Source organism: Dendropsophus ebraccatus, chromosome 8 (genome assembly GCF_027789765.1).
Source record: "Dendropsophus ebraccatus isolate aDenEbr1 chromosome 8, aDenEbr1.pat, whole genome shotgun sequence".
Classification (NCBI taxonomy): Eukaryota; Metazoa; Chordata; class Amphibia; order Anura; family Hylidae; genus Dendropsophus; species Dendropsophus ebraccatus.
In genome coordinates, this window is record NC_091461.1 from 80465268 (window position 1) to 80481339 (window position 16072).

General features: G+C 48.8%; 1 protein-coding gene across 3 annotated transcripts in view; it reads left to right on the forward strand.

Annotated features, from left to right (window-relative positions):
- The first annotated feature begins 1765 nt into the window (after nt 1–1765).
- LOC138799477 (zinc finger protein ZFP2-like) overlaps nt 1766–16072 on the forward strand; it is a 41939-nt gene continuing 27632 nt past the window's right edge. The window contains exons 1-6 of one of the 3 annotated variants that reach the window (XM_069980712.1): nt 1766–1880; nt 7091–7210; nt 8997–9182; nt 12102–12168; nt 12270–12367; nt 15032–15140. In XM_069980712.1, the coding sequence (XP_069836813.1) occupies nt 7133–7210; nt 8997–9182; nt 12102–12168; nt 12270–12367; nt 15032–15140 (538 nt within the window). In that variant the 5' untranslated portion in view covers nt 1766–1880; nt 7091–7132. The remainder of the gene's footprint in view (nt 1881–7090; nt 7211–8996; nt 9183–12101; nt 12169–12269; nt 12368–15031; nt 15141–16072) is intronic. The other 2 variants (XM_069980713.1, XM_069980714.1) reach the window with 2 other exon arrangements.

Below are 16072 nucleotides of genomic sequence, written 5' to 3' on the forward strand. Positions count from 1 at the left end.
CGGGCTGCTCAGACAGGGAGTTATAAATATACCGCAGATACCGTCCTGGCAAAGTTGAGGTTGGTTAACCGACGGTATCGGTATTTTTGCGGTATATCGCCCAGCCCTATTAAGAGGTGAAAGCGAGTGGCAACATGTTAGGTCAGTGCTCACTTCTCCCTTGTTCCCCGCTCGTTGTCTGTGTTATTACACGCACATACAGTGAGCGGGGGAACGGCGGACAGCTGCGGGAGGGGCAGCCCGGACTATTCTTACATCGCTCAGGCTGCCCATTGTAGACAGCAGCATTATCCTGATCTGGGTATCTCAACCAGTTTAAAGACGACTATCAGCGATATCATGGATTATTACACCAAATGATTATCAGACAGAACGGCCAGAAATCATCAGAGTACGGCCAATAATCCTTTGGTGTAATAGGACTATTAGCTGTACAGGGAACAGGACTGGTGTGTGGGGTCTGTATACAGGGGGAGAGGACTGGTGTGTGTATACAGACCCCGCACACACCAGTCCTCTCCCCCTGTATACAGACCCCGCACACACCAGTCCTCTCCCCCTGTATACAGACCCCGCACACACCAGTCCTCTCCCCCTGTATACAGACCCCGCACACACCAGTCCTCTCCCCCTGTATACAGACCCCGCACACACCAGTCCTCTCCCCCTGTATACAGACCCCGCACACACCAGTCCTCTCCCCCTGTATACAGACCCCGCACACACCAGTCCTCTCCCCCTGTATACAGACCCCGCACACACCAGTCCTCTCCCCCTGTATACAGACCCCGCACACACCAGTCCTCTCCCCCTGTATACAGACCCCGCACACACCAGTCCTCTCCCCCTGTATACAGACCCCGCACACACCAGTCCTCTCCCCCTGTATACAGACCCCGCACACACCAGTCCTCTCCCCCTGTATACAGACCCCGCACACACCAGTCCTCTCCCCCTGTATACAGACCCCGCACACACCAGTCCTCTCCCCCTGTATACAGACCCCGCACACACCAGTCCTCTCCCCCTGTATACAGACCCCGCACACACCAGTCCTCTCCCCCTGTATACAGACCCCGCACACACCAGTCCTCTCCCCCTGTATACAGACCCCGCACACACCAGTCCTCTCCCCCTGTATACAGACCCCGCACACACCAGTCCTCTCCCCCTGTATACAGACCCCGCACACACCAGTCCTCTCCCCCTGTATACAGACCCCGCACACACCAGTCCTCTCCCCCTGTATACAGACCCCGCACACACCAGTCCTCTCCCCCTGTATACAGACCCCGCACACACCAGTCCTCTCCCCCTGTATACAGACCCCACACACCAGTCCTCTCCCCCTGTATACAGACCCCCCACACACCAGTCCTCTCCCCCTGTATACAGACCCCCCACACACCAGGCCTCTCCCCCTGTATACAGACCCCCCACACACCAGTCCTCCCCCTGTATACAGACCACACACACCAGTCCTCTCCCCTGTATACAGACCCCCCACACACCAGTCCTCCCCCTGTATACAGACCCCCCACACTGAATACAGACCCCACACACCACTCCTCTCCCCGTATCCCCCCCATGTTACTGTGGATATTGCAGCTTGCCTCCCTCTATTATTGCACAGTGAATAGTGCAGCAGAACCTCAGCTTGTTCCCACTCTGCACAGCTTGCATATTCACTGTGAGTCCCCGCCCCTTCCTCCAAGAGGCACCACCCCCACTGTGACATCATACCTCACAGGAGCAACTCCATTCTAGACACAACCCATCTACCAGGGACTACTGACTACAGCTCCCAGAATGCTTAGCTGCAGCCCGTCTGCTTCCTGTTCTATGGCAGATAATGCGAACTGAGTGACTGACCTGTGTGGGTGAGATAACGCTGCTGCTGATTTATTATTATTATTATTATTATTATTATTATTATTATTACCACTACTACTAAGGGATAGGCAGTGTGTGCTTCATGTATTACAGGCATATCATCATATATTCTGCCTTATACAATCTAAGAGAATCAAACGGTGTAAAATATAAACTGGTGTAAACTGCCCACAGCAACCAATGACAGCTCAGCTTTTAGCTCTGGTAAAATGAAAGCTGAGATGTGATTGGTTGCTGTGGGCAGTTTACGCGGTGTATGTTTTACACCCTTTGATAAATCTGGGGCTGCGGGAGTCACATCAGGTTTGGTTACGTCCACCTACATGGCCAAGGAATTGTCACTATTTATCAGTGCGCTGTCAGTGACTTATACAAGCTGCAGTATGCCTGGATATCCTGAAGTCCTCAGCAAACTGGCACTGCCATCTACCTAGGAAAGGAAAAATAGTTTCCCATTGACTTAAATGATAAAGACAAATCCTTTTTTATTTTCTGGATACAAGTAATGTGGTTGACCAAGTACTTGTTTACAGCAAAAAAAAAGAAAAGAAATTACACGTAAACGGGATGTGCAGGCAGTAGAGATGAGCGAACCGGGTTCGAGTTCGAGTCCATCCGAACCTGAACGTTTGGCATTTGATTAGCGTTGGATGCTGAACTTGGATAAAGCCCTAAGGCTATGTGGAAAACATGGATATAGTCATTGGCTGTATCCATGTTTTCCAGACAACCTTAGAGCTTTATCCAAGTTCAGCAGCCACTGCTAATCAAATGCCGAACGATCGGGTTCGGACGGACTCGAACCCAAACCCGGTTCGCTTATCTCTAGCAGGCAGCCTAAGGCCCCCTTCACACGTCCGGAAAATCTGTCCGGATTTCCTATCAGGAAATCCGGACGGATTTCCGGACTCATAGGCTAACATTGGACACGGACACCCTTCCGGATTTTTCCGGAAGGGTGTCCGTTCCGGAAAATAGGACCGGATTTTTTAGATCCTGTCCTATTTTCGTCCGGAAATCCGGCACGGACGCCCCCATAGAAGTCTATGGGAGCGCCGGAATCACGGGCATTTTCCTGATGTATATCAGGAAAGTGCCCGTGATTCCGGAATGGTAGAGAGCCAGGACCTCACCACGGGGCCGACCGCCCGCCCGCTCTGCTCGCCCGCCCGCCCGCTCCACTCGCCCGCCCGCTCCGCTCCGCTCGCCCGCCCCGCTCCGCCCGCTCCACTCGCCCGCCCGCCCGCTCCGCTAGCCCGCCCGCTCCGCTCGCCCGCCCGCTCCGCTCCACCCCCCCCCCCTCCCGGAAACTCACCACCGGCCCGCCGCATGCTCTGGACCTCCGACCGCTGCCGCCGCCTGGATCTCTGCACTGCACTCTGCCCGGACCTCAACCTCGCTGCCCGGACAGAGCAGGATCCAGGACAGGTGAGATTACCCTTTTGAGAATTACTACTCCCACCATGCTTTGATGGAGTTGCCAGGCCATGATGGGAGTTGTAGTTCTGCAGCCTGTGGCCATCCAGGTTGCAGAAGTACAACTCCCATCATGGCTCTGCTGACAGGCCATGATGGGAGTTGTAGTTCTGCAGCCTGTGGCCATCCAGGTTGCAGAAGTACAACTCCCATCATGGCTCTGCTGACAGGCCATGATGGGAGTTGTAGTTCTGCAGACTGTGGCCATCCAGGTTGCAGAAGTACAACTCCCATCATGGCTCTGCTGGCAGGCCATGATGGGAGTTGTAGTTCTGCAGACTGTGGCCATCCAGGTTGCAGAAGTACAACTCCCATCATGGCTCTGCTGGCAGGCCATGATGGGAGTTGTAGTTCTGCAGCCTGTGGCCATCCAGGTTGCAGAAGTACAACTCCCATCATGGCTCTGCTGACAGGCCATGATGGGAGTTGTAGTTCTGCAGCCTGTGGCCATCCAGGTTGCAGAAGTACAACTCCCATCATGGCTCTGCTGGCAGGCCATGATGGGAGTTGTAGTTCTGCAGCCTGTGGCCATCCAGGTTGCAGAAGTACAACTCCCATCATGGCTCTGCTGGCAGGCCATGATGGGAGTTGTAGTTCTGCAGCCTGTGGCCATCCAGGTTGCAGAAGTACAACTCCCATCATGGCTCTGCTGGCAGGCCATGATTGGAGTTGTAGTTCTGCAGACTGTGGCCATCCAGGTTGCAGAAGTACAACTCCCATCATGGCTCTGCTGGCAGGCCATGATTGGAGTTGTAGTTCTGCAGACTGTGGCCATCCAGGTTGCAGAAGTACAACTCCCATCATGGCTCTGTTGGCAGGCCATGATGGGAGTTGTAGTTCTGCAGACTGTGGCCATCCAGGTACACTAGGGGCTGTGTGGGTACCTGTGATTTATGTTGGCATACTAGACCATCTCATCAGGAAATCCTGAAGGTTTTTCCTGATGGTTTCCTGATGGTAAAAACGGATTACTGTCAGGAAATCCTGATACTATCCTGATGACATTTGAGGTCTCCTGATCAGGATTTCCTGACAGTAAAAACTGACACGGACGTGTGAATGGGGCCTTAGGGGCCTATTCCACATGAGTGATTATCGGCTGAATCGGCCCGAGAGAACTTTCAGCCGATGATCGTGTCATCGGCTGATCGTTCATTTAGGTTCAGACCTAAAATCGTTGTTCGCCACCAGCGTATCACTACGGTTGAATAGCGGTGCGTGGCGGCGACCAACGACTTAAGCAGAACCATACATTACCTGTCCGGGCCGCAGGTCTTCTTCTCCCGTTACCGCGTGGCAGAATCTGCTTCGGAGCGGGGCTGTCTGAACTGACAGACCGCTAAGCCAATCACTGGCCGGGAACGCTGCGGCCAGTGATTGGCTAAGCGGTCTGTCAGTTCAGACAGCCCTGCTCCGAAGCTGCTGCGGCTCGCGGGATCGGGAGAAGAAGGCCTGCACCCGGACAGGTAATGTATGAAGCAAGGGCTGCAAGAACATCGGTAACAATGTCCCTGCAGCCCTTGTTTCACGATCATCGGGCCGTGGAATAGGCCCAGTAAAAGAGTGCCGATCTAGCAGATCGGCGCTCGTTTACGTCGTTGATCGGATCCTCCTCGTCTGGTGGAATAGGACCCTTATGTGTGTATGACTAATCCTAGGCTCAGTTCACACTGTATTTTTGCATCATGTGGATTGTTACTTGGATGCAGGAGGAGGCTTGTCATGTAGCCTTTCCTTGCTATTGAATATAAAGCAAGATTCAGCAGTCCTATACTTAAAGGGGTTATCCGGCATTAGAAAAACATGTTAACTTGTAGTAAAAGAAAAAAGAGCTGCGAGTCACGTGCCGTACCCAGGGGTCTAATCATAAAACAGAAGCCACGTACAGAGATCGCCGGGGGGTTGGGAGGCTAGACCCCCCGTGATCTCTTACTTGTCCCCTTTCCTGTGGATAGGGGACAAGTAAATTTTTCCTGGAATACCCCTTTAAGCGCTATTTACTACAATGGAATGGAGTTGAAAAACCCCACCCAAACTAGAGAGTGGGGCCATGTTTTTCTAATGCTAGATAACCCTTTTAGGGTCAGTTCAGATGTACAGACTCGCAGCGTAAATCTGGCTGCGAGTCTGTCAGGTCCTGGCAGTTCACTGTCACAACATACACGCGGCCGGAACGACTGCTAGTGTATGTAATTCTGCCGGTCCTTAACCCCTTCGGCTCCCGTTGCTGCCGCCGCCCGCTGTGTCTGTATATGTTACCTGTCCTCGCTGCATGGGGTCCCGGGGTACTGCTCTCTTGCCCGGCCAATCAGTGGCTGTGGCTGGGCAACACACTGATTGGCCAGGCGGGAGAGCAGTACGCCGGGACCCCGTGCAGCGAGGAGAGGTAATGTATACAGATACAGCGGGCGGTGGCAGCAGTGGGAGCCGAAGGGGTTAAGGGGCTGGCAGAATTACATACACGCAGCGGTCGTTCCAACTGCTGCGAGTATGTTGTGACAGTGAACTGCCAAGACCTGACAGACTCGCAGCCAGATTTACGCTGCGAGTCTGTACGTCTGATCTGACCCTTAGGCTATGTTCCCACACAGTATTGTGGCTCAGTATGTCTCAACCAAAACCAGGAGTGGATTAAAAACACAGGTTATGTTCACTTCACACACTGGCCGCCAACGGCAAATCATTTTAAAACAACGGCTGTTGTTTTTAAATAACAGCAGTTATTTGCTATTAAATGACGGCCATCCACTCAATTTTAACAGTGTGTGAACATAGCCTTTCTATGTTTTTAATCCACTCCTGGTTTTGGTTGAAAAATACTGACTAAAACAGTGCGCAAAAATACTGTGTGAGAACATAGCCCAAAATGGAATGTGCCAGCTGTAAATTATGTTTAAAACTACTGTTAGGGCAATGAGACACATGATACCTATCATATATACAGCTGTTCTTCTAGAACACGTCATATATATTACGGAAGCTACAGACGGGGAAGCCCTGTGAGGGTATGTGCACACTGAGTAAATAGGACGGAAAGTCCGTAGAATAATCCGACGCTCGCACCTGCTTGCGGACAGCGGTGGGCGCGTGCATCTCCGCCCGTGCCATAGACTCCATTCTATGCACGGGCGAATTCCTTCCTCCGCCCAAAGAATGATCGAGTTCATTCTTTGGGCGGAGAAACGAATCCACCCGTGCATAGAATGAAGTCTATGGCACGGACGGAGACGCTCGCGCCGCTGTCCGCAAGCAGGTGCGAGCATCGGATTACACGACGGACTTTGGGAATAAGCCCCACCGGCAGTAATGCCTCTTGGCTCCTTACATCCTTAAATCTGCTTGATTTATAGTTGGAAGTTAAAGTCTACCTGTTTTTATTTTAAAAAAAACTTTTGACATGTCATGGTACATTGGTACAGGTCTGAACATTCAGACCTGGACCGATAAAAACTTTTGGCATGTCTCTATGACATGTCAAAAGTTTTTTTATAACGACAGGTACACTTTAAGCGGGCTGAGGGTGGGGTCCAAGTTTTATAACGCTACAGGTATACTATAATGAAATCCGTAACCTATTGATATATAGGATGTAAACAAGAAAGCTTGTTATTTAGATACCCTGGGTGACTGTAGTCATGACCAAGATCTGTGTGTGATACAGTGGAAGTATAGAGGTTTGTTTATTAGACCCTATTAATGCACCCATTTTTTTATGCATCAGGGATCACATTATCCTTCTTATTGAGAACACACTATTGTCCCAATGGTTAAGACCAAGACACCTGCAACGGAGAGGATATTACACCTCACGTTGGAGATCATCTACCTGCTCACTGGAGAGGTAAGGGATACTTGAAATTATGTCCCATAATATCATTTATCATTAGTTAACTGGACATGACTGGAATTGTCAAGGATTCTAGGCATACGTTAATATGATATCAATTTTATTTAAATTATTAAAACATAGACGTGACTGGAGGGGGGTTGTATTAATGGGGAACTATCATCAGGTTAAAAGAATGTTACCTGCTGATATCTCCCTGGTGTCCTGTCTGTTACGCTGATCCTCTGTGCCATTGTGGTGTTGTTTATCCTGAGATACCACCTCCTGACCACTAATCCTCCATTGATGATCATCAGAAAGGGTGGGCTGGCCTGGATCCATAGTCCTGTCCCCCGCATGGTGGCCTAGCACAAGCGCCCCATGGAGGGCCAGATCCTAACGGTTTACCAGGCAGAGGATTTCAGAATAAACAGCACAACAACGGCGCAAAGGAAGAAGGTAACAGACATACCACTAGGAAGCTATCAGCAGGTTAGATTCCTCTAACGTGCTGATAGTTCCCCTTTAGGGTGCATTCACATGTACATAATCCGCAGTAGTTTTGATGGGGCAGATTTGATCCTGTGTTCAGATATTTAGTCACATTGATATCTGCACCATCAAATCTGCTGCGGCTCCTGTACGTGTGAACGCACCCTAAAGCTACATAATATCAGATTTATCTATATTAATAAAATATATACCACAGCAGAAAGGGATTTTGAAAAGGAACAGACAGACATGACTTGAGAGGTGAGGGATTCTGGGAAATAGGCAAGATGACATAAGATTTATCCCTGTAGATCAGGGGTCTCAAACTCGCGGCCCGCGGGCCAACTGCGGCCCGCGGGACACTAGTTTGTGGTCCCCACCTCAATGGTAACTTTACTGTAAGTGAGGCCCTGTGTCACTGACAGTGGCGGATTATAATGTGGGCGGTTTGGACGGCCGCCCGGAGCCCAAGGCTCCAGGGGGGCCCATGCCGCCGCCCACATTATTAGTTTGCAGCACACGGCAGCACATCCCTTTCGGGGCGCAGCGGGCCCCTAAGTGATGTGCTGCTGTGGTGTGCGCTGTCACTCTTGCGAGCCAGATGCGGCTCTTTTGAGGGGGGAGAAACAGGGGAGAGAAGCAGGGGGGAGAGAAACATGGGGATGGGGAGAAACGGGGGAGAGAAACATGGGGATGGGGGAGAGAAGCAGGGGGGAAAGAAACATGGGGATGGGGGAGAGAAGCAGGGGGGAGAGAAACATGGGGATGGGGTAGAGAAGCAGGTGGGAGAGAAACATGGGGATGGAGAGAAGCAGGGGGGAGAGAAACCTGGGGATGGGGGAGAGAAGCAGGGGGGAGAGAAACATGGGGATGGGGGAGAGAAGCAGGGGGGAGAGAAACCTGGGGATGGGGGATAAACAGGTGAAAGAAGCCGGGGGGAGAGAAACAAGGGGATGGGGAGAAACATGGGGATGGGGGAGAAAAGGGAGAGAAGCGGGGGTTGGGGGAGAAACATGGGGATGGTGGAGATAAACAGCGGAGAAAAGCAGGGGGGAGAGAAACCATTTGATGACATTGGAATGTTTTTGTAAGAGCTTTTCTTGTGGAAACCCTGATGCAGCCCAGCCTCACCCAGACTCTATCTCCAGCAGCCCCCGGGTAAATTGAGTTTGAGACCCCTGCTGTAGATAATGACAAGAGAGGTGCAATGTCTCTTTTACAGACATTCTTTGATATTTATTGCTTTTACTCTGTACAACCAAAACAATTAAATGTTGTCAGGGTTCTTAATTTTTCACTGGTCATACAGGAATACACCATAGTAAAGAAGACGTTAGATGAGTGTATGGCCTCCACTAGCCATTCCCATGTGTCAGGAGCATGGAGCAAGATTGAAAGCTCCATTACAGAGCCTCATTCATTGTCACATGAGAGAAACAATGAGCAAAAAATCCTACAACTCGCCAAAAAGATCATGGAGCTGCTGGCTGAAGAGGTAAGTGCTGCTAGGACATCATACAGAAATATCACAGCCACTAGACTGAGGACTTATTCCCACGTCCAGGGCCGTTTTAATACATTGGTGGGCCCAGTGCACAGCCCTCAAGAGTGGGCCCCCCCTTACCTTTCTGCACATTGTATAATGTACTGAATTTGCTCCCACACTGTATCAAGAGCCCCAATACATACAGTAGTTACCTTATAACACTATTTCCACCATTCAGTGATTACATAAAAACTGCACTAAACAAAACAGAAAGATATCACTAATGATACCTTTACATAATACCGCCACACCATGACCCCTATCAGTACAAGCCTATAACAGAGTGAAGTTACATCCAGAGTCTGTCACCTTTTCTTTTTCTCTCCATCGAGCCTGGGCCACCTTAAAGTCTTCTCCTGGCTGTGAATCTTCTCTCCAGAATCTGCCAGACAAATATTTTAGGCTCCAACACATACAGTAGTTAGGTCCCTTGTACCCCTATACAGTAGTTACACCCCTCTGTACTCCTACATAGTTACACCCCTCTGTGCCTCCATAGTTTTAAGGTGTCCCTGTAGTATATAAACCCTCATGTGCTCCTCCAGTTATATACAGCCCTCCTGTGCGCTCCCCCATTAGTATATAGCCCCCCTGTGCACTCTCCCCAGTAGTATATAGCCCCCCCTGTGCTCTCCCACAATAGTATATAGCCCCCCCTGTGCTCTCCCACAATAGTATATAGCCCCCCTGTGCTCTCCCACAATAGTATATAGCCCCCCTGTGCTCTCCCACAATAGTATATAGCCCCCCTGTGCTCTCCCACAATAGTATATAGCCCCCCTGTGCTCCCCCTCAATAGTATATAGCCCCCCTTTGCTCTCCCCAATAGTAAATAGCCCCCCTGTGCTCTCCATAATATATAGCCCCCTGTGCTCTCCCCCATAGTATATAGACCCCTGTGCTCCCCAATAGTATATAGCTCCCCTGTGCTCCCCAATAGTATATAGCTAACCTGTGCTCCCCAATAGTATATAACCCCCTGTGCTCCCCCATAGTATATAGCCCCCTGTGCTCCCCCATAGTATATAGCCCCCTGTGCTCCCCAGTAGTATATAGCCCCCTGTGCTCCCCATAGTATATAGCTCCCCTGTGCTCCCCCATAGTATATAGCCCCCTGTGCTCCCCCATAGTATATAGCTCCCCCATAGTATATAGCTCCCCTGTGCTCCCCCATTGTATATAGCCCCCGGTGCTCCCCCATAGTATATAGCTCCCCTGTGCTCCCCCATAGTATATAGCCCCCTGTGCTCCCCCATAGTATATAGCCCCCTGTGCTCCCCCATAGTATATAGCTCCCCTGTGCTCCCCCATAGTATATAGCCCCCTGTGCTCCCCCATACTATATAGCTCCCTGTGCTCCCCCATACTATATAGCCCCCTGTGCTCCCCAATAGTATATAGCTCCCCTGTGCTCCCCAATAGTATATAGCCCCCTGTGCTCCCCCATACTATATAGCTCCCTCATACTATATAGCCCCCTGTGCTCCCCAATAGTATATAGCTGCCATATAATATTGAAAAAAACAAACACTGTTACTCACCTGGGTCCACGCGTTCCTCTTCTCTTCCCTCTTGTGGCCGCACTTCCTGCGGTCACAAGAGGCTGCACTCCCCTTACCCTCGCGCCGACGCTCCAGTGACGTCGGGCGCTAGAGGGAGAGTGCGGCCTCTTGTGACCGCAGGAAGTGCGGCCACAAGAGTGACTGACAGGGAGGGAGCCAATGGCTCTCTCTCTGTCAGTGTCGCTGCTGTTGCAGCGCTGAAGCGCCGCAGCAGCAGCGGACGGGGGGGCCCTGCAGAGGGCGCCATGGAGGGGTAAGTAGATTACTCATCCATGGCGCTCCCCCCTGACAGGCTGGTGGCCGGAGCCCTGTGCGACCGCATTGGTCGCACATAGCAACGGCCTGCCTGCTCGGGGGGGCCCCTTTAACCAGTGGGCCCGGTGCACGTGCACCATGTCCCCTTTGGTTAAAGCGGCCCTGCCCACGTCCCATATATTACAGAGGCTACAGACGGGGAAGCCCTGTAATGTAGTGTTTCCCTACCTGGCATGATGCATCAATATCATAGAGCTGTACAACTGTAATGCCAGTCAGATAGCCATAGTATCCTTTATGGCATAATTTATTTTATTTTTACAGTGGTTTTATTTTTCTGGGCACTCGTAATGTCTAGGGCACAGTGGGTAGCTGTTAGTTTCCTTATATCCTCAATGTTGATATTTGGGAACTCTTGGCATGAAGCATAAGCAGGCAGACACCAGGGCATAAACTTTTGTCAATGCAGAAACTTTTTTTCCGCCTGGAAAGGCTATCTGCCTATCAGAGCGCTCAGCAGGTGTAATTGACAGGCAGAGAGACCCTGCACTGTGCACTGACCGTCAGAGAGCCGTGACTAGTTAAAGGCAGCTCCCTGCCCAGATTACTAGTCCCTCTCCTGACTTTCTGCAGGGAAATAAAACTTCTTTTTCACCTTTATAAAGCTACTGCTGCTGCCACAGTATGCTGCTATGCTCCGCAAGCTGCACAGTAGCTCTATACTGTGCTGCTAGGAACCATATCAGCACAATTGTGCTGATTAGTTCCCTTTACAGTCAATGGGAGATATGCAAAACAATTAAAACAGCCCCCTCGACTAGGTTTAGCTTTGTGATCACTTCTGGCCACTACAAGTAGGTAAGAGGGGGATAGACAGTCCTTTGACTTGAAAAAGATGTGGGTTCCATTAATTGGGCCTGCAATTATTTTACATTTATGGCATAACCATGTTAATATTCCATAAACATTGTGATAGGACTACCCCTCTGTAAGGGGTTTAAGTTTTAAAAATTTGCATGATAAATTGTGAGGTTTCTTTTCCATTGTTTAGAAATGGGATTATTTTAAGGAATGCAAAGGTGACATGGTGGAGAATCAGCAGGCCAACTTGTCAAAAGGTGAGACAAGACTGTCCTTCAGTCCAGTGTTGAAGGTCACCTAGATATAAACATCATCTGATCATTAACAAAAAGGTGTATAATGTATGTGTTTTCAACAGATGGATCCAATATTGGAGATATACCAAAGAATTGTTCCAGTCCTCTTTATTCACAGGATTGTCCAAAGGATAATAATAAAAACCCAAAGCATTACCAGGTAAATACAAGCCGTATTGCTCTTAATAAGAGAAAAAAATAGTAACCTTAAAGTTTTACCTTTTTATTGGCTGGCTATAACTTTGTTATATACTGGAAAAAAAAAGGGAAATACAGCGCACGGCGCACATAGTGTGATTCTGCAGGGTAGGCTGATGAATGACTTAGTGATAGGATGTTGCTCACCTTTGCGGGTCGTGCTGCGAGCCCGACACCGCCAGATGCTTAGAACGCCCGCTGCCCACCAGGGATCCGACAGAGTCGGTAGGAGGAATCGGTGTACGAGATCACTTATCCAGGCAGGATACGTGGTGTCCGGCGCTGAGCGGATCTTTCAGTAATTTCCAAAAGATGATTGGAGTCGTAGTACTAAAATCTTCAACTACTTTATTGCATGACGTAAAAACACTATAAATACGTTTCGAGGATCATGCCTCTTCATCGATGAAGAGGCATGATCCTCGAAACGTATTTATAGTGTTTTTACGTCATGCAATAAAGTAGTTGAAGATTTTAGTACTACGACTCCAATCATCTTTTGGAAATTACTGAAAGATCCGCTCAGCGCCGGACACCAGAGGACACCACGTATCCTGCCTGGATAAGTGATCTCGTACACCGATTTGTTATATACTGGGCTTTCTAGACTGCTTAGATCTTTTTAAGAGACGCAGTGTAACTAAATATTTGAAGACCAGAGAGATGGTCAAATAAACATGAATAGACATTTAAATAAAATAGAATGGGCTCGGCCTATAATAAGTCCACAAAGATATAGATAAAAAGCGAGAGTTCAGGGTCAAAATAGAAATGGGAAATCTAGTTCATTTAATCAGAAGATCAACTCATTTAGTTCATATAGTTGTTTATGTCTCCGGCTCCGGGACACTGATGAGAAGTCACTGGAACCAGATCTTCCCTATTACACTCAGAGCCTTCAATGTCCACTTGATAGCTGGGACAATGCCCTAGAAATTCCTGCCTATCATACACTGACCCTATTCTGTCCCTTTCCCAAGACACAAGGCCGTCAAAAAAGAGGTGCGAACCGTGGCGGTCACATAGGTATTAACACCGCAGTTCACACCATGCGTATTGCCTTTACGCGTTTCCCTCCTCAACAGATAGATTGCGGGGAGTTCATCAGGAGGCTTACAATCACCGTCCTGGGGGTTAAGATGATACCCGACCAGGACACTGGCGCCATAGATGGAGGACAGCACCAGACTAAGGCTGCTAGCAGGTATAAGTAGTGCATAGCTAAACAGACCACTCCCCCCAATCATCATCGCAGGCAAATCCATACACATAAGAAATAGTGCTTTACTTACATCAATCAGCTTCTGCCAAGACATAAATGTTCATGGTGCTGCACGCGTGCGCTCCCAGCTGGAACGCACGCCTGCTATCAGCTGTACCGCAAGCCCTGATATTTCCGGCACCTTTAATGGCACGCAGACGTCACTACCGCATATGTAAATGCAGATGAGAAGTCCGCCAACGCAGCGCAAAGGATCTGTTCACACAATGTTGAAATTGAGTGGATGGCGCCATATAACAGTAAAGAACTGCCATTATTTCAATATAACAGCCGTTGTTCTAAAATAACAGCAAATATTTGCCATTAAATGGCGGCCATCCACTCAATTTCAGCATTGTGTGAACAGAGCTTTTCTGTTTAATCCACTCCTGGTTTTGGTTGCAATACTGACTGAAATATACTGACTGAAATATACATATACTGACTGAAATATACGTAGTGTGAACGCAGCCTAAAACTGGCGGCCAGCTTCCGTGTTATACTGGCAGTCTATGGGAGGCTCGCGTGCCTCCTCTCCCTGCCATTATGACACGGAGGCTGGCGGGATTCTGCCAGTTTTACTCAGTGTGGACTGCCTCTTAAACATGTTATTGAACTAGACTCTCCTGATTGGTTCTCATGGATCATTATAGTTGGTAGCTCATTGTGAATTAGACTTCCCCTGATCCGTTCTCCTGGCTATGGCTCAGTTTTACTTCATGTGAACTTAGCCTAAGCCAGAGTTCAGCTGTGGTGGTTAGAGGTACTAACTATGGTGAATGAATGTTCTTTTTTTGGATTTGTGTCAAGTGACAAGGACAGACTCATAATTTGAGTCTATCGGGCCATCCAGGTCTCATAGACACAGATATGTTGAGGTGTCCAGGCATATTTTTTTTTGCTGACAGCTGTTTAACACAGCATAAGTTTTATTTGATTTAGTTCACAAACCTGCCACTAATATCTCTTTAAGTGTGTCGGACAGTTCCTTAAAAAGAGTGAGGCCATGCCAACACATTAGAGATTTTGTGCTTGAGTATGCTGACATTTTCTGGGGTATTTTAATCCCTATTTTGGTGCTCTGGAAAAACTCAACATGACACAATCAGATCTCTGTTATTGCCACACAGAAAGGCCATGGATTAGCTATAATAAATTACAATAGAGCTAATCTCCATATTGATCGGCTGGGTGTTCAATAGCAGAAACCAGGTTTTTAGCTTAGTCGGAAGCTTATAAATAGGTAAAGCCAGAATTTTCTGGTTTCTGCCATATACTGTTCATTATTTTGAGGTAAACTTCTTGTCTGGCGCAAAGTGAGCTTTAGAAAACCGTGTTTTTTTATATTGCCTGATGGTTATTTAGGTTGGGGACCTTATCAATATTAAAGTTGAGGTTATAGAGGGAGATGAAGAGACACTGGTGATGAACAACCAACAATATGGTGAAGATACTCATGCATATATCAGCCCAGGTGAGTAATACATATACTAAACACAATTTTTTTTCTTGTTCAGCAATGGTTAATGATTGAGTAGAAGCAGGGCTGTGGAGTCAGTAAGCCGCAGCTCCGATTCAAACTCTGACTCCTGAATTTTATCCGGACCGACTCTGACTCCAACTCCTGCTTCTTCATAAATAGCCAGTCATATACCAGGGGAGTTATATATCACACTGGCTCAGCAGCTTCTCCCTAATGTCCTACATGATCCTAGGGCGATTGCTGAGGGAATGAGGAAAGATATAAAGCAGATTTTCCTGTGTGTGCAGTGGATGCAGCTAGTCTTCAGCCTCCATGTCCTGAACTACTCACAACTAGACTAGATGGAGCAGGTGGTCTTTTTCTGCTGACAATCTTCTATGTTTCTAACTAAATATTCACCATACACACAGAAACACTGCTAACAGTGCCAGATACCTGTGATATAGGTGTCAGCCATAGTGATATAGAGGAGGTCACACATAGTGATATAGAGAAGTCACACATAGTGATATAGAGGGGTCACTGTGGCTGTGGGGGCACGCCATAGCGCACACACAGCCTGCTGCAGCCATAGCACACACACAGCCTGCGGCAGGCATAGCACATGCACACACAAACACAGCCTGCTGCAGCCATAGCGCGCACACACAGCTGCAGCCATAGAACACTAAAGAAAAACACCACACTGAGGACAGAGGTTACTGCTACACTACTTATGTCTTCTCCTCCTCCTCTATATTACACAGGATATCTTCATATTACACTGCTGCTCATATACAGTCATCCAGCATCCAGAAAGAGAACAGCACAGATCTCCCCCCACACAATGGACTCTTCCAGCTCAGAAACAAACTGCCAACTAGTGACTGACAACTTTTCCTTGACCCCCCCTTATCTAATAGGGCCAGTGTGCTATTAGAATG